The sequence below is a fragment of the Argentina silus genome (genome assembly GCF_951799395.1).
Source record: "Argentina silus genome assembly, chromosome: 18".
Lineage (NCBI taxonomy): Eukaryota > Metazoa > Chordata > Actinopteri > Argentiniformes > Argentinidae > Argentina > Argentina silus.
In genome coordinates this window covers 13,444,202-13,467,659 of record NC_139672.1, presented here as the reverse complement: position 1 = coordinate 13,467,659, position 23,458 = coordinate 13,444,202, and the positions used below count along the sequence as shown (strand labels likewise).

At 43.5% G+C, this 23,458-nt stretch overlaps 4 protein-coding genes across 6 annotated transcripts; 3 read left to right on the top strand and 1 right to left on the bottom strand.

Annotated features, from left to right (window-relative positions):
- The first annotated feature begins 64 nt into the window (after nt 1-64).
- Nucleotides 65-9,952, top strand: ssx2ipa (synovial sarcoma, X breakpoint 2 interacting protein a). Of its 3 annotated transcripts, XM_083690054.1 has the most exons (15): nt 66-380; nt 1,192-1,309; nt 1,558-1,652; nt 1,877-2,040; nt 2,300-2,509; nt 2,686-2,796; nt 2,892-3,027; nt 3,796-3,871; nt 4,989-5,169; nt 5,609-5,756; nt 6,056-6,192; nt 6,552-6,725; nt 7,021-7,138; nt 8,941-9,094; nt 9,276-9,952. In XM_083690054.1, the coding sequence occupies exons 3-15, from the start codon at nt 1,604-1,606 to the stop codon at nt 9,418-9,420; spliced, it is 1,803 nt and encodes a 600-aa protein (XP_083546180.1). In that variant the 5' UTR covers nt 66-380; nt 1,192-1,309; nt 1,558-1,603; the 3' UTR covers nt 9,421-9,952. The 3 variants fall into 3 exon arrangements, with proteins under 3 accessions (XP_083546181.1, XP_083546180.1, XP_083546182.1); XM_083690055.1 differs by lacking the exon at nt 1,558-1,652 and having other exon boundaries at nt 65-380; XM_083690056.1 differs by lacking the exons at nt 1,192-1,309; nt 1,558-1,652.
- Nucleotides 9,953-10,829: 877 nt separating this feature from the next.
- LOC310818953 (guanine nucleotide-binding protein G(I)/G(S)/G(O) subunit gamma-5-like) lies at nt 10,830-12,987 on the top strand. Its single transcript, XM_083690073.1, has 3 exons — nt 10,830-10,983; nt 11,598-11,745; nt 12,715-12,987. Exons 1-2 carry the CDS (start codon nt 10,906-10,908, stop codon nt 11,721-11,723), a joined length of 204 nt encoding a protein of 67 aa, XP_083546199.1. The 5' UTR covers nt 10,830-10,905; the 3' UTR covers nt 11,724-11,745; nt 12,715-12,987.
- Nucleotides 12,988-13,759: 772 nt separating this feature from the next.
- LOC310818952 (sterile alpha motif domain-containing protein 13-like) lies at nt 13,760-18,258 on the bottom strand. Its single transcript, XM_083690072.1, has 4 exons — nt 18,130-18,258; nt 15,268-15,310; nt 14,779-14,890; nt 13,760-14,450 (listed from the first exon to the last, which is right to left on the bottom strand). The coding sequence occupies exons 2-4, from the start codon at nt 15,303-15,305 to the stop codon at nt 14,307-14,309; spliced, it is 294 nt and encodes a 97-aa protein (XP_083546198.1). The 5' UTR covers nt 15,306-15,310; nt 18,130-18,258; the 3' UTR covers nt 13,760-14,306.
- Nucleotides 18,259-18,567: 309 nt separating this feature from the next.
- Nucleotides 18,568-21,467, top strand: fuz (fuzzy planar cell polarity protein). Its single transcript, XM_083690064.1, has one exon. The coding sequence runs from the start codon at nt 18,982-18,984 to the stop codon at nt 20,302-20,304; it is 1,323 nt and encodes a 440-aa protein (XP_083546190.1). The 5' UTR covers nt 18,568-18,981; the 3' UTR covers nt 20,305-21,467.
- The last annotated feature ends 1,991 nt before the right edge of the window (nt 21,468-23,458 follow it).

The window sequence follows — 23,458 nt, the reverse complement described above, 5'->3', positions numbered from 1 at the left end:
TCCCACCTCCCATCATGTCTCATTTGCATAATTGTCCATGAGAGATGAACTAATCCAATGCAGCGGCCAGATACTGGTTGCTTGACAACGCGCTCGCCAATCAACACGGTATTTGTTTAGAAGCCAGGAGGGGTAGACTTCAAAACATCAACCCCGGCCAACCTGGGATCAACTGTCCGGACCGCGCCGAGTCGGTGGGAAAAACACGGTGATCAAACTGGTCGGTTCAGCTTTAGCGAGCTAGCCAGTCAGCTAGCTAGCTTCTAGCAATTGCAATTCGTTGGTTCTCTTGCTGGATTTGGAGCTGGTGGGTGAACTGTCGAGTTGGGAAACGTGTCGACCTGTTGACGTCGCCTTCTTCGTTCGGACACTTTCAACGTGTGAGTAAGCGCTGATTTAGCTAAGCAACATATGCTGCCGTGAATCGAGACGAGTGGTGTTTTAGTTGATTTGGGGGCAAGGTAGCTGTGAAAGAGCATTCTGCTCTTCTGTGTCACGTAAAAACTACAGCAGCTGAATGATCAAGTTCCTTGAGTAGCAGCAACAATCTTCGAACACTACCGTGTAACATCGGGCAAAGTTGCATATGCGTGTCCATTCAGATAAAACAGTATGCCTATCATGCACCCTGGGTTAATGAGTAAGGACGACTAGGTAGTAAGGTGTTTACCTGCCCTCACATTATGTCACTTCTCTGCTCTCAATGCTTAACTAGATTGCCTTCGGCCATTGAGACATCCAGGTGCGCCATGTACATCGATGTCTCAAAAGCTGTGCATTTAGGTGCTGCTGTGCAGTGGGAGTGGCGAGTGAAGAATGTGGCTCAGTTTGTTTCCCCAGAAAGTCTAAAGATAATATTATGTAGGTTACAAAATGGAAGGATCCTGTAGAAACCCGATTGAATGTTGTCTCTGCTGCTGCAGCTCATCTTTTTGCACTTGAAACATTCTCAGTTCAGTTATTCTCAGAACGGTGTCACTGACATTGTGACATTGACAACCACACACTTTGATCGTGCAATCCCTCTAGTGTATAACTCAGGATTACAGGATCACTACTACACTGTACCCACCCAACCCCAACCCGCCCCGTGCTTGTACACAAGATGACATTTAATCTTGTGCTGGTGTAGAATCGACCCAGATCAAGCAGAATTGGTCTCTTATGTCATGGCTTGCTGCTCTATTTCAGGGCTCTATCACAGTGGGGATCTGCCTGTGTGTTCATCTCTCTCGGATGACCTCCCATGTATCCTGACGCTTTGCTGACATGGGAGACTGGTGGACTGCAACAATAGAGCCATATTTGGGTATATAATGCAGATTGGGTCCCAGAATTGTTTTGTATTTCATTGGTTAAAGATGTATTTTGTAATGCAGGCTTCTATTTTTGTGGCCTGATTTTAAGGCAGTGTGTTAGACGGGAAGTTTACGGAAAATCTATTTTCATGTGTATTTCTAGTCAATTAAAAATGATGTTATTGAAACGTGAGGCTTCCTAAAAAAGTCACATACCATGTTAAAATACACCCTGCTCTACTACACCTGTGAATCCCAGAGAGCAGCACGTGCTGCTCTCGCGCTGTTCAACAGAAGGACCTCGCATGGGAGGGAGAGGGGAATCTTGGGAGTTGGAGGAATTGAATCAAATGGGTAATTTGGAACATCAGGACTGATGTGGGCATTCAAAGCGAGCTATCTTGACTTAGAGGTCGTTTTTAAAAACATTTTTCTTGTGAATGTGTCTACTATTGAATAATGAAAACAACATTCACTGGATTACAGGGTTAAAATTCCGCTTTAAGCATTTTAAGGCAACAAGAGAGATTTTGTTCTGTTGTATCAATTGATTGTCTATCTTTCCGCCCTCTGTTTAGAAAACAATGAGCTCTCCAGCATATCTCGGATGACAATGTCCCCCTCCAGGCATAACAATCTTTCTTCAATGCACTCCTCCATGCCACTGTCCAAAATCTACAATGTCTTGAGTGCCTTCTGCACTGAGGAGAATGTTCCCCAGTGTGTATCATACATCAATCAGGTACCATACCAATAGCTTTAGTCAAATGTTGTGTTTTCATTTAGTAATTGATAATGTACATTATCAGGCATTGCCTTTATCTAGTGGTGTACATGTTGATCAGTTTTCTGTTGTGTACTGTATATGAGACTATGCAGGGCTGAGATTTGCGTTGAGGCATGCCCTATTAGTTTCCTCTTCATTGGCATAGAGCGAATGTCACTGGATAGGCTACCAAAGATCATTTGCTAAAAATAATGTTGTTCTTTGGCTGGTACAGGAGATGGGCTCCTTTGGATTCTCCTCCACGTGCATCGAGCCCGTCTCAACGGAGGTGGCCGGGCTGAGCACAGTGTCTGCTCTTAACGTGATGTATGAGCTGCTGCAGCTGCAGCGCCGCAGTCAACGCTCCCTGCAGGAGCTGGAGACGGAGCAGCTGAAGAGCTGCAGTGCCTTGGAACACCTACAGATCAACACCTCCAGGCTCAAAGTCAGTCAGGCGTCTCATTTGATTTAGCCTAACTCTTCTCGGGTTCCTGCACAGTGTAATTGGATGTCATGAATCCAACAAGATACGTGTGTTATTATTTGAGCATACATGTACTGTATGGTTATAGTTCATGTACGAGAGTGGGTTAATGTCAAATGCAATGTGTTTGTTCCCAGGATCAGTTGGAGCTCTCCAAAAGGGAGAAATCAGGGCTGCATGAAACCGAGAGGCAGCTTCAACTAAAAATCAAAACTCTGCAGAACTGCCTGAAAACAGAAAAAGATGAGGTAAAGTAGTTTTTTTTTTTTTCCTCTCTGTGCTAACGTAGCATAAAAGGGACTATGGGAAATGTAGTTTTGATATGTGTGACTGCCCTAACTAGGTGCAGAAGCTCCAGAGCGTCATCGCCAGCAGGGCCACTCAGTACAGCCACGATGCCAAGAGGAAGGAGAGGGAGAGCACCAAGCTCAAAGAGCGCCTCAACCAGCTTCTGGTGGACAAGAGGGATAAGAAACTAGGTACGGGAGCGTCCTCCGACTTGCTCTGAGCGTGCTCTGGAGTTACAGTTGTGTCTACTTGCTATTCAAATTGTGATGTCATTGTAAACAAATGATCTTCTCTTCATTGACCTAAATTGAAGACTCATGGGAATGCAGTGCCCTACTTAAGCAATGGGACGGTGAAGCATTTTTTTCCTTCTTTTGGCTCTACACTCCAAAAGTGTGGATTTGAAATCAAACAATTACTATGAGATTAAAGTATAGATTGTCAGCTTTTATTTCAGGGTATATTTGTACATGTTGGTTTCACCATTCAGAAATTACAACACTTTTTCTTTTTTTAAATAGTTATATATATAATTTGTATATGTTTTGGCCTACCCGCCTGTTTGCAATTGCTGAGCTCAATCTGCATTTTCTTCTTAATCATGTTCCAAACTATTGGTATTGGCAAGCCTAAGGTTTTGGCTATATTTCTGATAATTGTTTCAGATTTTCAGCCTAATAATTATTTCCTTGACTTTCATTGCACAAATGATGTGACCAAACACACGACTAACCAGAAACCCCTGTCAAGCCAATCGTCCTCGGACTGCGTATACAAATTGTTGTCATATCTAAATGGTGAAACCAATATGTATACAACCATCAAATCCAAACTTTTGAGTGTGGAGCCAAAAGAAGAACAAATGCTCCACAGTCCCATTACTTCAGCAGGGCACTATATGTAACAATTCATTGTTATTTTTATTTTATATTATTATTATTTCCTCCCTTTAACTCTAGCAATTGATGTTTTGAACTACTTGGGAAGGTCTGATGGGAAGAGAGGCCAATGGAAGACTGGCAAGATGGAGGCCAGGTAGAATGCATCTTTTAATATTTCTACCTAGCACATTCAGAATCGATGTGTTTACCATAACTGGCATTTATGAATCATAAACTATATCCTGTTATCAATTGATTTTAAATAATATAGGCCTACATAAAACAAGTAATGAAAAATGATGGTTCACTTTTATTCAATATTTAGTACATATCGATTGGATTTGAGGCGGGTCGATATGGACCCTTGTGAAATTTGTAGGGTAATTTCTCTGTCCAGGGAGATCAACATGTGAAAAGTAATAAAATGATGGAGGCAAATTAGAGGGTGCCAAAAGTACCTTGGCAATGCAAAATATCAGCTAAGCAACCATATCTCTATAGCTGCTTCCTGAACTGCACATAATCATAGGCCTGATGTTCCCTGCGGTCTGTGGCGCACATGAGTGTCTTGTGCTTGGCAGTGATCAACACATTGTTGAGTTTGTTACGTCTGGCTGCCAGCAGCGTCAAAGAGTAGCTACAGGCTGGCTATGACATGAGCAATGTTACATTACCTGATTAGCCTGCTGTTGAATCAACTGTCGTCCATAAAACACTGATTAGCCTGCTGTTGAATCAACTGTCATCCATAAAACACTGATGAGATGCAACTTTCGAATTCTGCCAATAGTGTTGCTGGACTTAATGCAACCATTGCAGCTTGCAGGGAACATAGAGATTTTGCCCATAAAATATCAGATGACAATGCACTGATATTCATGAGACTCACCCCTCAAATGTGCGCAAGGACTATCGACCCCTAAAAGCCTATTGGAGAGTTAAATCAATAATGACACCATGCCTCGATTATCTGTTACTCGTCAGCCGTATGATAAATAGGAGAGTGGTTATTAGTTCATCATGAAGTTTTCTGCAGATTTTTTTTTTGTGTGTGGGCTGAAACACATGCTGTGCTGGCCGTTGAACTGCCCTGCGCAGCCGTGCAGCTTGGAGGGCATGTTGGCTGTGATACTGCTGCGTGAGTACGTTGTGATGGTTTGACATGGTTTCGAAATCCAGCCTCAGGCAAGACGGATCGTACCTGTTAGACATGCTTATTTTGTGTGTTTTGTGTGTTCATTATTTTCTATTATCTCCATTCCGTTTTGCAGACATGAGGGGGAGATGTATAAGTCTCTGCTGAGTGACTATGAGAGCCGGCAGAGGGCCCTGATGTTGGAGAACGCTGAGCTGAAGAAAGTGCTTCAGCAGATGAAGAGGGAGATGGTTTCCATTCTGAGTCCAAAGAAACCTTGCTCAAGAGGAGACTTTGTGGATGACAGCTTGGAGCAGGTGAATATTTGCCACTCCTCCTACCTGAGACACTACAGCTTATCTCATTGATCCTTATTTGAGTCAGACCTCAGTCCAAATAATCAAATACTTGAGGTACAGTTGATTTGGCTTCTTGGCGCACTAGGTGGGCAAGGTTTGCACTTTTGAGCTCATTCCATTGTAGAGCCAGACCGATGCATAATTTAAAATATATTATGGCAGATGTTATATATTAACAGTGCCCTCCATAAGTCAGCCAAGCATTTTTTTTTCAAATCTCAATTTAAGACTTGGTCCTTGCATTCCAGAGCTCATCTTTGGATTTAAGAGAGTGCTGTTAAAATATGACTATTCTCTCACCTTTTATACCAAAACAAGTAGCGGGGCAGCCATTTGGCTGAGAACCTAATGAACACCTTTTTAAAGTTCTATTGTGACTGGTTCTGACTGTCCTCAGGCCTGCTCAGACAGGGAGGAGGTGGTGTGTGACTCCATCAGGGAGACCCTGGACCAGTCCTGTGAGCACGTCCGGGAGCAGCTCACCAACAGCATCCGCCAGCAGTGGAGGAGACTGAAGAGCCACATGGAGAGACTGGACAGCCAGGGTAACCACCACCACCTTACTCTAACAATGGAATTAGCATAGAAATCAGTCATGTAATTGGTGTCAACTTTCTGTAACTTTGATTTTGGGTTCAGCTGCAAGCGCATTGAATACTAATGCTGGATGTTGCTATGGAGGAAGGTTGGCAGCGCCACTGCATTGTGAGGTTGTCATGGCAGGTTGTCATGGCACAACACAATACTGAGTTTATGCTGTGATGCAAAACATTCTCTCCAAAAGAATAATTCTCAGTATTATATTATTATACATGTCGTTTATCAAAATGTTTTGTTTTCCCAGCCTCCCTGGTGCAGACTCAACAGCAGGCTGGTAAAGAGGTGGTCCCCAGGGAGATCCATGAGGAGGAGATGGAGAGGATGAGGCTGGAGGTGCAGCAGTGTAAAGACTTCATTCAGACCCAGCAGCAGCTTCTACAGGTAGGGCTCTTAAACAAAACAAAGCCAAAATCCATTTTCATGTGTATTTCTAGTCAATCCACGATGCGTACCGTCTCAAAACTATCACCATTTCGTTTGCAGCTTCATCATAGCTATCGAAAAGCGAGGTCTGTGTTTACTGTTTAAGTCTCATACCGCGTTAAAATACATCAGACGAGAGCTTTTGTGCTCTGACCCTGCTCTTCTACGCCAGTGATACCCAGAGAGCAGCACACGCTAGCTCCAGCAACAGAAGGACCTTGATCTGTTTTTATTGCCTTTAGTTTGACACCTTTGGGAGCTACTTAGTTAAGTGTTAAATCTGCTTCCTCTACCTACTTCATTGTGTGTGTGTGTAGCAACATCTCAACTCGCCCTATGATGACGAGACTGCAGCGTTGCTGAACGACTGCTACACACTGGAGGAAAAGGAGCGCCTCAAGGAGGAGTGGAGACTCTTCAATGAGCAGAAGAAGAATTTTGAGAGGGAGAGAAAGAACTTCACAGAAGCTGCCATTCGCCTGGGCCATGAGGTATCTCCACAAGATGTATAAAGTTCTACCAGTGGCACACATTGACCTTTTTGTCTTAGTTTATGAGATGGAAAGAATTGTGGAGAAAATGTATTATTGGCACTAAAAGCTGATGTGAAAACAACCGCACAGTTCTATTTCATTGAAAACCTTTGGTAAACCTTCTTCAGTGACAAGTTAAAGACTACATCAGTGGCACGTACAAGAAATGGTATGGGGGTGTTTATAGGTTCTGTGTTTGTTGTAGTGTGTCACTTATTGCATTCAAGCCCTTTTCCTACATTGTTTTCCACAGAAAAAAGCTTTTGATGAAGACCGTGCCTCTTGGCTCAAGAATCAGTTTTTGAACATGACCCCATTTGTGGACCACAAGAGACGTTCCTCATCAGAGACACAAAGTGCCTTATCGATCAGTAAGTCAAGATGATGATGGAGAAGAAATGATGATGACAGTAACGTGATTTAAATTGTTGGTTTAGATAGAAGGGGAAATAATTACACAATTCTGAAATGCTTTAACTAAATATTGCATCAGATATAGATAACAGATAAATCCAGCACATTCAGATATTTGATGGAATGTCATTTTTATCTGGCTTTGCAACACAAAAACCTACACTAATAGTTAGTCTAATATGAATCCTATATTGTCAGTTTTGAGGTTTTGTCTTTTTATTTACAGGTTACAAGTCTGTTCTCCTTCATTAAAAATGATGAAAGCGAGGAAGATGACTACTAAAATTGTAGTCTTAAGTTTCTTGTATCCATTTGTCATATTTGTTATAGTTTAGTCATATAGCAGACGCTGTTATCCAGAGTGCTTTACTTCATTTGTCTGAAGTAAGTGAATCAGCTTTGCGTCAGTTACGCAAGTAAGACTTTCTATAAGGATAGTCGTGGCACAAGCAGTCGGTGCTAGAGGAAATTAGGGTTGTATGTTGGGAAGTGCTAGGAGGTAAGAGGAACCTGCTGCATGGTGCTTGGGTAGCCAGTGCCATCCTACATCTTTATCCAGCAGTCTCTGCAGTGGCTCACGCACTTCAGAGAGGCGTGGCATGCACCTTGAGAGGTAGGCTCTGAGGACCTCTGAGTACAACACAAGGGCCCTTTCTCAATCGTTAGAAACTTCGTCACGTCCTCACTTGCCGCCTCCTCAAAAAGCATTGGAAGAGAATATCAAAGGGGAGGAACCTAGATATTCTTCTCCAAATGTGTTTTGAGTAGGAAGCGTGTGGAATTGTAGCTTTTTTGGACTAAGCCTCAGTTTCGCCTGCACCCATCAACAGTGACACCACCTTGGTATCATGATCCAGAATTGCCTCGTCATCTGTGTGCCCAAAGCCAACGATAAGTATGTCATCAGCAGTTGGCTGGACTATGGTGAGGGCAGCAAGGGGTTCATGTCGTTTATGCTTGTGAACTTCAAGAGTAACAGACCCCCCCGAAAGGCAGTTTCAGCCTGCACAGTACACAACCTGCACAGGAGAGGACGCAAGGAGTCGTATTCCTAACAACTGAGAAAAGGCTAAACTTCTGGCAGATTCTGTTGTTTTGTTAGCAGCGCTTGTGTTGCAATCGGCCCAGAAATGCGGCCTAAAAACAGTTACTTTGGACTTTCTATAATAAAGGTAACGGTTACAAAGGACTCTATTCTGGAGTATGGCCCACCCATTAGTAGTTACAGCCACCTTGTCAGCACTAGTCAACATACTCTGAACAGAGGTAGTGCATTCCTCTTTCATCCTCTTGAGCAAGGCACTGGTTGTCTCTCTAGGGCTCAACGTATGCCATCAATTTACAAAACTCTTCTGCTCTCAACACGGCTAATAGGAAGCATGTCTTCTGCCACCATGTTAGCTGTCAGGCCATATAGCCCTGTCACAATGACTGGTTTAAACTGTAAAGTCACGTCAGTTTGCCTATTTTTCCTCAGCATCGCTGGAGACGGCAGTCTTTTTGAGGTTTCATTTTCAAATGGCTCAGCATTAAAGTTTACATTCAATGACGTTGTCCCCCACGATGAAACTAGGGAGGGGACTGTGGATCGGTCTCTGTCCGTTCGTATGTCGCACTTTATCTCTGACACTACCGGGACAATTTTGACAACTTGGGTGAATGATTCCATAGAAATTGTTTAGGAGTTTCGAGGTGACGCCAATGTTTTTTTTTTTTCTTTCTTAAAAACAATGTTGTTACAACTTCTGTTCTACTGTAGGTAGTGAGCCTGAGATTAGGGTCTCATCCACTCCAGCCCAGCTGACCAAATCCCAGACGTATGCTGCATTCTCCACTCCCAAATCTGCCCCTGGCAGCGGCATGCCCTCCACTGCAGATCTCTACCGCACACTCCGCCTTATCCCAGACGGCAGGTACGTGTTCAAGCTGATTATAGTTGTTACCCAGTGTGATATCTGGTAGAGCCCTCTAGGTTATGCCTAGATGGCTCAACCATAAGTGAATTATCTAGCCTATTTAGTTTTTTGTTGGCTGCATGCCCCAGTGGGATTTCCCGTGGCTTTTTGTCAGATTTTGTTTTTGCTCATTCCCCAGCTCCTCCAGGCCCCATTCAAGGCAAAGCTGGCAGGAGTCCAACAGCAAACACAGCGGAGATACTCTGGTCAGGTCAAGGCACAAGCACAGAGCTGGAAGCCGCAGTATCTTCTCTCTCGGGTCGGACGACCACAGCCTCTCCTAAGGACACACCAGTGCCATGTAGCATTACGGATCAATAGATGACGAACCACAATCCATGTTCCAGTCATCATCACTGCCTCAGGATGCCTCGCTTTCTTGCGCAACATCGTGTTCATGTTGCTTTATCACGGCCAAACACAGAACAGTGGCTCCTCGTTAACCAAAACTTTCAACGATTCCGAGAGCACTTTAATGAATATGCCATTTTTCTTTTTGTTTTCTATTAACATTTTTAGATTTTTAACATTTTGAAAAGTGTCACTCTGAATTCTAAGCTATTTCCAAGTCTGAAAGACTGTAATGATCATATTGTGTTGGCAAAAGCCAAATGTGAGTAGATCAGGGGTTCATCATCACTACAGATCTGGATGTTATCCAAGCCATCGTCATGAGAATGTGTGGCCATGTGAAAGTTTACAAAATGTTTTCACTCCAAATCATGAATGTTATTTTAATGAAAATGTTATTATATGATTGTAGAAATTAATATTATATGCTGCTCTTACAGTGCAATAAAGTTATTTTTAAGGCCATCCACTTTTCAGCCTTTAATTCCACCCTCCGTGCTGCACTCAAGTGCAGTAGTTCCCAAACTTGGGATCGGGACCCATGTGATGTCCCCTGAGACAATCAAACTAACCTCCTATAATGTCATAAATAAAATACACTGTCTGTGTATTGCACTTGTAACCGATTGTGCAATGTTTCAGGGTTCAAATCCAACCAATTTGAGCATCATTTAGGCGATTATAATTCACTTGAACGTCATTTACGTGTTGGCAATCAAGTTGTTGGGGTCATGGGAGATTTTTGAAGTAAATGTGCAGTCGCGAGACACCGCTCATGGATGAAAGTCACTTGATTAATATTCTAAGTGTTGCTGAGTAGGTAAACTGAGTGTAGATAATCAAGTTTAGCCTTGGAAAATGATTTGTGAACAGTCCATTATGTGTCCCCTATTCAGTCTAGATGGGGCACTTTGAACTGTTGGGCAACAATAAGAAGCGGTAAACATTTTGTATGACACCACTCATGTTTGAAACTCACTTGATTTATATTCTAGAAGTGTTGCCAAGTAGACTGTTACTAAAAATCAAGTTTAGCCTTGGTATATTATTTGTGTACAGTCCATATGTGCCATGTAAAATTACATGTAATTGCATGAATATGTACATTATAATGATCCAAATTACTTTTTGGAAATTGTACATACTTTCTGTTACGTAATATTTCTACGATATTGTGATCCCATAACGTTCCAGTCTCACGCTCGACTCGCGTTTTTAGTTTGAAGTCACGAAACCGGAAGTGTTGTCGTTCAGAGACGGATCTCTGCTCTGCGTCATCACAGCGGGGCGGGGCCTCGTCGGTTATGCCCGACTGCGACTGCGCAGAACGACACTTAAACCGGATGTGGAATTGTCTTTGCATTGTCTTCTAGCAGGCTGGCTAACGTATCGTATTGTTTTCCATAAAAATAGTAAAAATGTCTGGCTCAAACCTTGTGGCGATGAAAAAAGTTGTCCAGCAGCTGCGTTTTGAAGCGAGCATCAACAGAGTGAAGGTAAACCATTTGTTTTTCAGAATATGTCCTAGATGGCCATCTAACAGAGGCTAGCTAAAGCTAAGGGCGTGGATACACTGACTGGCACCTCACTGGCCATTGCGATCGCTAGAAGAGAGCTAACATTGCAAACCTAATCTTTTGTCGAAATATCTCCAAGAGATTTGGTTGCTATTGGTAAACATTAAATATCTTCACATTTGGATTACGTCTGGCTAGATTTTGAGTTTAGCTCCCCCTTAGCCATGGGTTACATGGCTTCTCAACTCGCCCATCTCACAGTTGAACTTTGCTCAGGTTTTACTCCAGATACTTGAATAAATCCCAGTATTTTCGTTTCCATACATGTCCGGCCTTGTATGACATCTGTATCTTCTTTCAAATGTCCCGATCGTTTAAGAACAAACATTTTGCCAAGTATTCAGCGGTCGAGCGGCGGTGTGTTTTTCTGTTTTCGTCTATGTGTTTGTGTGCAACCCGAGTGGCAAGCAGTCGGGTTGCAGCTTGCCTGCTAGTGCAAGCATGATCAGTCCTATTCCAGGGGTAAACAGGGCAATATTATTTGCGACGTAGTGGTTCACGTTCATATTATGTTCCTTTATTGTTGTTCCTAGGTCTCTCAGGCAGCAGCAGACCTCCAGCAGTTCTGTATGCAGAATGCCCTCCAGGACCCCCTCCTCACGGGTGTCTCCTCCAGCACCAACCCCTTCAGGCCACAGAAGGTGTGCTCCTTCTTGTGAGACCAGACCGCAGCATTCTTTGGTGAGTATAACTCTGGTTTGGGGGACTTCACACACTACAGGGCTGACCTGAACCATATATGTGATTTTTCACATTGTTCTTTCGTAGAGCCATAGTTCAAATTCTGTTTCACTTCACATATATGTCTGGCCTTCAGCAAACGAACATGCCTTTGGAAAAACAACACGTACAGCCGCATAACCTGTTTGAAGGTTGATCGGAACACATTTGTTTTGCCCCACGCCCCGAGGCTCACCTAGGCTGTGTCTTGAGGAGGAAGGTCACTGATATGTGAAGTGAAAGTGGGCAATCAGGGTGATTCTATCAGGCTAGTGTTTTCCAGCACTGTCTCAGAACCTAAGTGGATGTTTAACCAGACCAGTACAACACAGCTCAGGCCGGCCCTGTAGTGAGAGATGGGTAATAGACACACTACTTTAGGGCTGGTTTCCCAGGCTTCAATAAAGACATGATTCTCACTTAGTGGAAGAGCTCAAAGAATGAGAGAAGAGGCACTGTCTTGAATAAATAGTCTATGCATGTTCGTAGAAGAGGCGTGACACTCTCTCAATGGAAAAATGCAGGTTTTTATTCAGGTCAGATTAAAAACATGATGCTTCGGTCTCCCAACCTTCTTAGTCAAGATGTGTGTGTGTGTGTGTGTGTGTGTGTGTGTGTGTGTACAGACTGGTGCAACAATTACACAGGTGATGATTAGGATGACAAAAGGGATACATGTCTACCACATCTTGTATGTATAACCAACAAAGTTATGTGTATAATTGACCAAACATTGAACTATTAGGAAATGGCAACTAGTGAAGTCAAGGTGTAGGCTACATGCATGAGTCATGAGTATGAGTATGTTTTACAACCCCCCCCCCCCCCCCCCCCAAAAAAGAAAAAAACATCTATATGTAGTCTGTAACAGCACCGCAGAGAAATAATCATTTCTAATGATTTCTTTGTCTCTTTGTTTCCAAATTCCAGGCCTTCATTTTGATGCTACAGGGAAAAAGTTGACCTCAACACTGCTCCTTTTGCCAAGGCATTCCACTGCCACAAAATCTCAAAGTGTAGATCTAATGTCAGACTCATGTCAGGAAGATTGCCATCTATTTTCAGCCACATTAGAGGAAACGACAGGTTTATTTTTCATGGCACAGTGTGGTTTTCAAGTAAATTATTGTGCCTTTTCTATTTTATTCATCATTGTTCTTGACTTTTTGTATTTAGAAAATAAAACACTTTCTTTCTCTACTACATGCTTGTTTTCATAGATTGTTATTTTCTTTGTTTTTAATTGCCAGTATTTTAGGTAAAGGTGGAAATACCCCTGGTAACAATACATGTTAATGTCATCTTAAAGGGATGTTTCACCCAAATTACATATTTAGTTCCTTGTTAGCACTTTCAACCAAAAACGAATGGATGTCAATGGACCCTGAATTAGAATTTTTGAATTTCATACCCAAATTCTCTGAAAAGACTCAATAGTTGCTTTTCGACAGGGGTGCCAGTCTGCCAGGGCTTACTAATGGCCAGCTAGTGCTCAAAGCCTGGCGTTACCATATGTAAGTGGATGGGCTAACAATGTCAGATGAAATTAGCCGTTTTCAGGCCCAAAATGTCATGGCTACTCAAGTAAAACTAAATTACCACACATTTGGACAATCTCTCTTGAATTGGTTTAACCACACAACTTTCAGTATAACTAAGAATTATTGTGGTGGAAAGTGCAGTATCTATTCAGTTAGAAAATTAAAATCTAAGCTAGCAATACTTTCTGCCTGGCAACTTGCTCCATAGGGTTGCATGAAGGAAGTATTTGAGTCTCTATAAGAATTAGCCAAAAGAAAATGGAACCCTTCATTGCCGCCACTCCGGTCATGACTATTCAATAAAACAACAAATCTATAAATAATTTTCTGCACCCTAGGTTTATATGCTCTATGGATTTGCCCACAAGACTTTGGAGGTCCCTCCCTCTTTGACCCATGAAACTGACAGTAGTACATATCAATGAAATCATTAATGAAGAAAATATACAAGTATAGTTTATTGTGCAACAACAAGAACCAGGTTTTTGCCTGCTGTAGAAAGCACCGGCATAATACAAAACTGTCACTGTGTACAGCCAACTATACAATAAATCCACTTCCAACACACCATAAAAAGACACCGGAAGTATGATTAAGATAAAAGAAAATCCCCTGTAAGTGCATAATTAGACTTTGGGAAGTCAGGTACAATTCACAGTGTACATGTAACATTTTCTTTTTTTTAAACAAGTCTTTTGTTTCCTAAAGGAAAGGAAAACTGACAGCGCTCATTTTAACGTCTTCAAATATGGACGGAGCAAACTATTTGGCCGGTATCACTGCTTCAAGTAAAGAACAGACACTTTGCATTAGGATACAACGTGCAACCACAGTGGTTTGAAGCATCATCCTCCACCTCCACCTCCACCACCACCCCCATCCTCTTGGATCAATTAACTTCTTCATACACCCTAGTCTATGCTGTCCTGCCTATCATCCACCCTCCAGTAGGTGATTGTTCTTTAGGGATGTGGGGTGATCCTACAGTGAGCTGCTCTTCAGGTGTTGTGTCTGCAGGGGCTTCACGTGGTACTGGTAGATCTTCAGCGCAGGGCCTAGTTTGATAGACAGGCCGGTCAGAACGTCGCTCCGTGTCATCAGAAGCAGAGACTTGCCATCAATCTCCTACAAGAAGAAACGGAAAGCTGTCACAGGTGTCTTGATTAAGGTTCAGTGTCTTGATTAAGGTTCAGTCACCTAAGGTTACAATCAAGAGGATGAAGCTCATTAAATCTCTTAAGAAATAAATAGGCCGGGGGAAACATTGAACCCCATTTCCAGGCAAAATACAGTACATTTCAAATTTACTTGTGCGGTGGGAGAGAAAAAGTAGACAATGTTTACTCAAAAAAGAGAGGGAGATTGTGTGTGTTATTGTTTGTTACAGGACAGAAAGGTATAGGGAGGTCGGAGCAGGGAAGGAAGAAAGCACTCGAAAAAAATTTGCTCCCACCTGGTCCTGGAAGACGGTGGCCTGCCTCTCAAAACCTGCAGCTTGGAAATAGTTGACGACATCAGTGACTGCCCACTCTGCAGGGTCGGTCACTTGCCCATTCTCCACCAGGCTACAGCGGACAGAGAGGACGGGGGAGGATGGACAGTCTGGCTTCAGTCATACAAACTAACTAAAGAGACACTTAATTGCATTTCAAGCTCAGCAATGACATTCTGGTATGATGGTATCATATGGTGAGTTACATTGGCCCATTGAATTTACTTTCATCTTGATCATCTGCATTACAAATAGCATTGCTGTTGTTGTCCCAAACTTCTGCCTTCTACAGTATATCCTTTATATTTACATTGCAGTCATTTAGCAGATGCTCTTATCCAGAGCGACATACAGTAAAGAAAACACTTACACATTACATCATCGCAAGTTCATCGACTTTCTATAAGAATAGGTGTTATCCTCACGAGAGAGAACACCCCCTAGACTTACAGTTTTGCATCCACTGATCCATTGGTCTTAGTCTCCATTCCAGCTAGCAGGGAATGGAATAAAAAGTGAGATAATACCAAAAATGTAACTTAATCATATCAAAAGTTAGGCTAGATCAGGTTTATAAAGAAACCCAAAGTATATCATGAAACATTTACTACTGCCATGAAGTGTGTGCTCAAATTATGGGATGTGTGGAGGTTATCTGGAAACAATTAATTGAATTTCTGAAGGCTTTAAGCTGTCAAAGAGCATAGAAAAGGAGGGTAATTTGTCACAATTTCTTTGAAATTCAGGCATGCATCAGTACTCAGTTGCTAAGCAACACACAGCGGTCTGCCTAAGTAATGGGACAGTGAAGCATTCTTTCTTCTTTTGGTTCGACATTACAAAGGTTTGGATCTAAAATCAAACAATTACTATGAGGTTAAGTATAGATTGTCAACTTTTTTTTTGTCCATGCTGGTTTCACCATTCAGAAATTGCATGTTTTATACATCGTCCCCCTATTTCAGGGCACCAAAAGTAATGGTACAGATACATATAATGTTCAATTTAAGCACTCACGTTTTGTATTTGGTCGACAATCCTATGCATGCAATGACTGCCTGAAGTCTGTGACCCATTTGACCCCACCAGACGCTGGGTATTTTCTATGGTGATGCTGTCAGGCCTGGACTACAGCAATCATCAGTTGTTGTTTGTTGTGAGGTATTTTTTTTTTTTAATGAAATGCATATTCAATTGGATTTAAATCTGAAGATTGGTGTGGCCAGTCAAGAACTTTCAACTTTTTGGCCCTGAAAAACTCCCTAGTTGCTATGGCAGTATTTACAGTACTTACTGTGTGATGAATGCGCCATCCAATGAATTTGGAGGCATTTGCTTGTACTCGAGCAGACAAGATGTTTCTGTACACTTCAGCATACATTCTGCTACTGCCATCAGCAGTAACATCATCAATTAAGACAAGTTAGCCAGTTCTACTGTTGTGGCAGCTTTCTTCTCCAAACTTTCCTCTTGCAATCACTCTGGTACATAACATTTGTCCACACCACCTTTTTCCAGACCTCTGCAGGCTTCTTTAAGTACTTTTTAGCAAACTAACCTGACCATCCTTTTCGAGGATAACTAGTGGTTTGCACCTTGCAGTGAAGCCTCTGTAGTTTGGCTGGTGACGTGTTCTGTGGATGGTAGTCTCTGACTCATTCTCGCCTACTTCCTGGAGTGTTTCTGATCTGTGGGACAGTTGTTTTGGGGGTTTTCTTCATTATGATGAGCATTCTTCGCTCATCCACTGTAGAAGTCTTCCTTGGCCTACCAGCCTGTTTGCAATTGCTGATGTTCCAAAGCCTAAGGTTTTGGCTATGTCTATTTTTAGCCTAATATAGGCTTCAAAGCCTAGAATCAAGACCAGACATTGACAGCTCTCTTATGCCTGCACAGATGATGTCACAAAACACACGACTTACCAGAAACACCTGTCTTTTGGTGCCCTGAAAAGTGTTGTCACTTCTAAACAGTGAAACCAATATGTACACAAATACCATCAGATAAAAGCTGATAATCTATACTTTAACATCATAGTAATTGTTTGAAATCCAAACTCCAAAAGAAGAAATACAGGAAAAAGAAAGTGCTGAGAAAGCACATGTTCAAAAAGCAAAATAAAACAACCCAAAAAAACAGATTCTGGCTGAATACTGTCACACTGAGCTTAATTGACATACAGTATCTCACAGGAGGAAAGAAGAACATGACCCAATTGGGAACATATTGGGCCAGACAGACAGGGAAGCCTTTCAAATTACCCTGATCTGAATTCTTATAGCTTCCCTCTTCAGTGAGCATCCTCTCCTCATGCTGATAGAAGTATCTCAAATTAGCAACTTGGCCAAGATAACAAAGAATGGACAGGTATGACTGTCCTCATAATTCCACATTTGGCCAATTTGTCAAATTGAAAAATAACATTCCAAAGATTTTGTTCAAACCTAAGCAAATAGGTGGTGAAACATTGCACAAGCTGACCTTTGCAGGAGGGGCATTGAAGCTACATTACGAAGACCATTGTGAGACATTTAGGGCTATATTTGAACGGCGTAAAAGTCTTAGCAAAAACGCTGGCGGGGGCGCTGTCACTTGGGGGGGGGGGTGTCTGAAATATATGATTGCTTTTTCAGCCCAACTGATGCCTTTTTGGCCTGCTCATTGTCACCAACACGTCTCGCGTTTGGACTGCGTCGGTTTGAAACATTGGGCAATTTTGTTATAGTGATGATCATAATAATAATATGCCTGGTCATTATCTAACACAGTTCCCAACTTGATTTGTAAATCAAACAATCTGACTGTTTTTTATCAATTATGTCACCACCTACCAGACTTTATTTATTGAATGATAACTATTGGGAGGGATCTCTTACAGTCCTAACCTTTGGTACCGCATTTCCCTCAGGATCTGCAGTAGTAGTGCAGATACAACCAAGGATTTAGATGATACAATGACAAAGAGGACAAAAAACACGAAAAAAATAAAACATTTAGCAATAGTATGCTAAAGTAAGTAAATTGGCTGAGTAATTATAGGTGGTCTGGGAACTGAGAATGCATTCATTAATGCAATAAGTTATTTTTATGAGCTGATATTTCACACATTAACAGCTATTTTAAAGACATGAAGAAAGTATTTAGATCATTTCTTTGGCGATTCTACAATAACCAATGTTGTAACTAGCAGTTGTCTTGCTCCAAAATCGAAATACTCTTAGCTATAGTTTATGTTATTCAACCCTAAATGAAAACACTTAAGAAGCTGATTGAGATTTTAGCTAATAAATACTATAATTGACACGAGCCTACCTTTTTCGAGTTGTCAACCTCCTTGATATCCCTCGAAGAGTTAGCAGCGCAGATTATTTTGATCCACGCATTCTTAATTCTCAGATCTAAACAGCAACATGCATGTTGTTTTCTTTGCATACGACTCGCAAAGCACACAGTTCTCAACAAGGATTGGGCTTTTCGAGAGTCAGGCGGAAATCGGAAGAGGGATAACCGCTGATCTTAGGTCGGTAAACACTGATCTTAGGTCGGTAAAACACTGATTTTAGGTCGGTAAACACTGATCTCAGGTCGGTTTTACTGACGTCTCCTCGTTGAAGGTCCATTAGGGATGGTTAGATTACAGCTGGTCTCAGGTCTGCTTTAGACATCCTCTGCGAGGGAGCGAAAGAATCACGTGAGCAGCCAGTTGCTGTGGAAACGTGGTTGGAGTTGTGTCGTGGAGGCAAACGGTGGGCTAAGCTAGCCGACATATATACGATTCATTCCCGTGTCACAATTTCACTATTTCACATGGGATGTTTAGTAGCTACCACGTTTAGCTGGGGTCTATCGTGTTTTTTTTAGGTAGATGACAAAGTGAAAAAAGTTATCAAGAAGTCACCTCAGCTACTTTTAAGATGGATAGCTAGCTAGCTAGCTAGCTTTAGGACAAGACTCGAATGAGAAAGGAGCCGGTGGAAGAATGCGTTTGCATGAGTTGCCTCTACGACGCGTTGATTTGCTTGCAGGCACTTTTTATTCACAAGAAACCTTTCGGGAGAGGCATCTGCTTTTGTTTTCTCCCAACTGCATCATTGGACATGACCTTAAACCCCTTCTTCAAAACAGAACAGACCACCTAGGCTTAGTGAATGGTACAGGAGACCCATGATGCTCCAACAGCAGCCAGGCTCAGTGCAGCTCCTCTGCCTCACAGCCCACAGTGGCGTCCCCCTCTTCACCCGGGGGGCGACCAAACAGCTGCCCTTCTCTGTCATCGGCTCCCTGAATGGAGTACACATGTTTGGAGTGGGACAGGGAGCGGTGCTGGCTAGCTGTGAGACAGACCGTGGAGGCAGGGTGGTGTGGAGGGTGTTTCAGGACAGCGTGATGCTGATAGCCGTGAGCAGTGGGCAGCAGGGGGGTGGAGGCAGGGCCGGCGAGGCCGACCTCTGTCTCCGCCGCCTGCTGGAGAACGTGTGGAACTGCATGGTGCTGGTGCTTGGCCAGGACGAGCTGGTCAATGCCAGGAATGTGGAGCGGCTGAAGAGGGACCTGCGCTCCTGCTACCGCCTCATCGACCAGCTCCTGGAGGGGGGAGAGGAGGGCACCATGGGGGACCTGACCCACTGCGCTGACTGCCTGCTGCCCCCCAACCCTGCCCTGCTCCAGGAGGCCCTGGACGGCTTCACCCAAGCTGCCGACAGCGAGTTTGGCTGCCTGATGGTGCGTGGTCGGGTGGCTGCCGCCACCGACAAGTGGTGGCGCCTGGCTCCACCGGAGGTGGTGCTCCTCTCGGCTCTGGCGCGCTCGCTCTCCCTCTCCGGCTCGGCCTCCTGCGACTACCCGGTCTTCCTGCCCCAGGGCAGCCCCACGGTGGCCCACCGCCTACTCCGCTTCCAGCTGCTCCCAGGGGCCGACGTGTGTGTGCTCTGTGGCCCCAGCCCCTCCCTACACAGGGCCGAGAGTGAGCTGGTGGGGCGCTGCTGGTCGCCCCTGGCGGAGTCCCTGAGAGGCTGCCTGGCCGCGGGGGAGCGCTGCCTGCCGCCCACCGTGGCGCTCCGCCCAGACGTGCTGGCGCTGCTGCTCATCAACAGGGAGTCCCGCCGCTCCGTCTCCTGCGTGCGCACCGCCACCCACGCCCCACTCAGCGACCCCCCTCTGCCCTCCAAAAGGCGTTGCTGGGAGCTGCTCAGGCTCTTCTATACGTTCACCACCACGCGCTACTTCTCCCCGGAGGAGACCCCAGCAGCCCTGGCCACCCCAGGGGAGGGGCCACAGCGAGGGGACGCTCTCCAGGACGACTTTGCCCTGGGCTTCTACCACCAGCCTCTGCAGTGCTACCTAGTGATTGAGGAGTGTAAGTGCTTTGGCCTGCAGACTGTCCAGCACCAGCTCTACCTGCTCACCCCCCTCTCAGTGCCCACCTTTGCCTTGCGCTCTGTGGCCACACAGACCCTCTCCACCATCACTACTTCCACAGGCTTCTAGGCTAGCCTTTACAGTGTATAATTTTGGATAGGCTATATATTATCATGAAAGAAATAATGGATAGATGCTTCACATATCATTTATACACAAATGTAAGGCCTTGCTATGCTATATACAATTATTGCACAAAGGGTTAAAGTGGACTAACGACCCTATATGGCACATTTGCAGATGTAAGAGCCTGATCTTACACCATTTATACAGACTAGTATGAATATCCTTATACATGATTTGTGAAGCATTTGTGTAGCACCTATGATTTATGAAGGTTTCAATCAAATTAGTTGTGATTTGTTTGAAATGGGACTGTGTTTGACATGACTATTTTATCAGCCTAACAGGGGTCTGTCTACCTCGAGACCATCCTGTTGATGGGGCTATCTTTTACCTCAGCCCACAGCCTAGAATGTCCTAGAATGTATCCCTGGTGTGAAGTGTCATCAGCAGGGTTGTGTTTCATCTCACCGCCAATACGTGACTCCTTTGACCCAGCAATTCATTTTTGTCCACTCTAATGGACATTAGTTGTTGGTCTGTATCTCTGAGGCCAAACATGCACATAACATACGTTCTTCTGGTCTGGCTTCGGTCTTTGCCTGTGGCTGGGTCGGGACTGGATCGGCCTGGGTGTGTATGTTTAGCCCCCTTGATGCAGGCGTGCCATTGTGTTGATACGGGTCGGGGGGCTCCTGTTTCTCCTGTTCTGTGGCAAGTGGGTTCTGACATTGCTTGGGCCCGGGTTGACCAGAGCTGCTACTATTGGTCCTCCCAATGCAGACATGCGGCTCAGGGTTGCCGTGGTGGTCGTGGTGCTGGCCCTGGGCGATCATGGGCTCCTGCTTCTTTCATTGGCCGTGGGGTTCCTCTCCTCCCCCCTGGGAGCTGCGTTGGCTCTGGAGGCTGGGGCCGGCTGGGGCCGCTGCTGTTAGCCTGCACAGGCCTGGGGACGGAGGTTGGTGCTCTGGGCGTTGTGGGAGGTCCCAATGGGAGGTGTGAAGCTGATTTGGTCATACAAGAGATGGGATGACCCACTGTGACTTTACTGACAGAAATAGGCAGATCAGATCCAGACTCATTGAACTACTGTTTATGGATGTGACAGCTAAATACACTGTCACAAGATTACTGATTCAGCAAAGAGAAAACCAAGTGCTCTACTGTACATTTTTGTTACGATTTACGTAACAGTGTTACGTGTATTTTTGCATAAACTATGACTTCTTCATTGTGAAATGTTTTTGTTAAAAAAATCTCTTGAATGTTTCTATTGTGTTACTGCTGATATTCTTATTAAATTGTGGACAATTACTGTGTTGTTTCAATAAATCTGTGCACTCCAAGTGTGTATTTCTTGGATGAATGAACCCAAGTTGGCAATATGGTAAGGTTTGCCCCCTACTGGTCAAAAATGTTTCAGCATGGGTAAACATGAACTTAAAGGTCCAGTATGTAACAGTTTATTAAGTGGTTGAGAGTGGTTTCAGTGGGATATAACTGGTTGCCAAGAGAGTGCATTGTTGTGTAATCATTCTAAATACTAATCTAATATAATATAATCTAACTTATTTACTGTCTGTCTCCTGCTGTTTTCATTCAAGAGTTCTGAAATGTACATGCCAATTGCAGTAACAACGGGGCTCTCAACATTCTGTTTTTAAAGGTTCAAGTATGTCACATTCAAGCTTTGTAAAAATGTTATATTAGTTGTTAATATAAATTAGTATATTATTATTATTATTATTCGGAAGGTTGTTTGGAACTGAATTTCACAGCGGTGGCAGATTTCTAACAAACTTACTCCTTGCTCCTTTAACATTGTTCCTGAAGTGCTACATTGCCATCCCAGTAACACTTCTTTTTTTTCTTAACACTGTTAACACTTACTAATACAATATTTATCAGAACCTAGATTAATTGAGTCAGATGTTTCAGTCCAGGGCTGGAACAACAGCCTCAACACCATGTAGTGCTCCAGAACCTGGGTTCTTTACTTCTGCTGAACAGTAAACAACAATACATGTGGAGACATAAACTCTCAACATGGCACACACATATATGTTGTGATAATCTTAGACTTCATCACTTTTAGTGAACATAAAACAATAGGCTACCTCTTTGGACAAAACAAACCAGATAACGGTAGTTAATAAGTAATGCGGATGCCAGCAGGTACTAACAACTCTTTACAAACACACACACACACACACACACACACACACACACACACACTTCATGCCATTCTATAATGAGACAGCCACTTCCAAAATGCCGCAGTACAGAATTGAGTATTCGGTTAACAATCGTCTACGTTGAACTCTTCAAAGTTTTGTCGAGGCAACAATGTTATCAATTGATTAACACTTGCATTGGTAAGACACTCACTGCGTGGTGATCTTGGACTTTATAACTACTATTTACATTCAACAATAGGCTAGGGCCTGGACAAAACAAACCATTAACAGATAACACTGGTGCCAGCAGATAATAACGACTCTCACTTTAGTGAATGATTAGTTTGTGCTTTTTCAGTAATCCTAAAACATCCATGAGGGACAGAGAGCAGGGCATGGTGTGGAAAATCAACTATACAGCAGAAATAGTTTGTCCTGGATGCCTTGAGGGTTTAACTACTGGAATTGAATCAGATTCATGCTATAGGACATGTCCTAATGAAGTGCAGTAATACTGTAATACTATTGCAAAGGGTTTGGTAAGGATGGCGACTACTGGCCAATGAAATACAGTATACTGTGGTTTTACTGTATGCACTGTGAGCATGACCATTAGATTGTGTTGATGTTTTTGGTAACACTGGCATAACACTTATTGGGCACTACAGTCATTTGTAGCTTATAAGTGTTTCATAAATTAGCTAATTAGGCCATTATAATTAAACCGGGGATTAAACCAGCGACCTTGGGCCTCAAGGCCAACCTTACCCCCAATAACGTTGTTGTTGTTTGTGTGAGTGTGAGTGTGAGTGTGAGGACAGATGTTCCGTTTCCTCAGCTGAAAGCACTAGTTTGACAGCTGACATGTGACCCTATCCCACTCTTACCTTGGCCCTCCAAATTCCCATCATTGCACAGTCAGGCGAGGTGCTATGGGCTCAGTCAGGATTCAGAGAGCTACAAATGAAAAACATCTATCCACT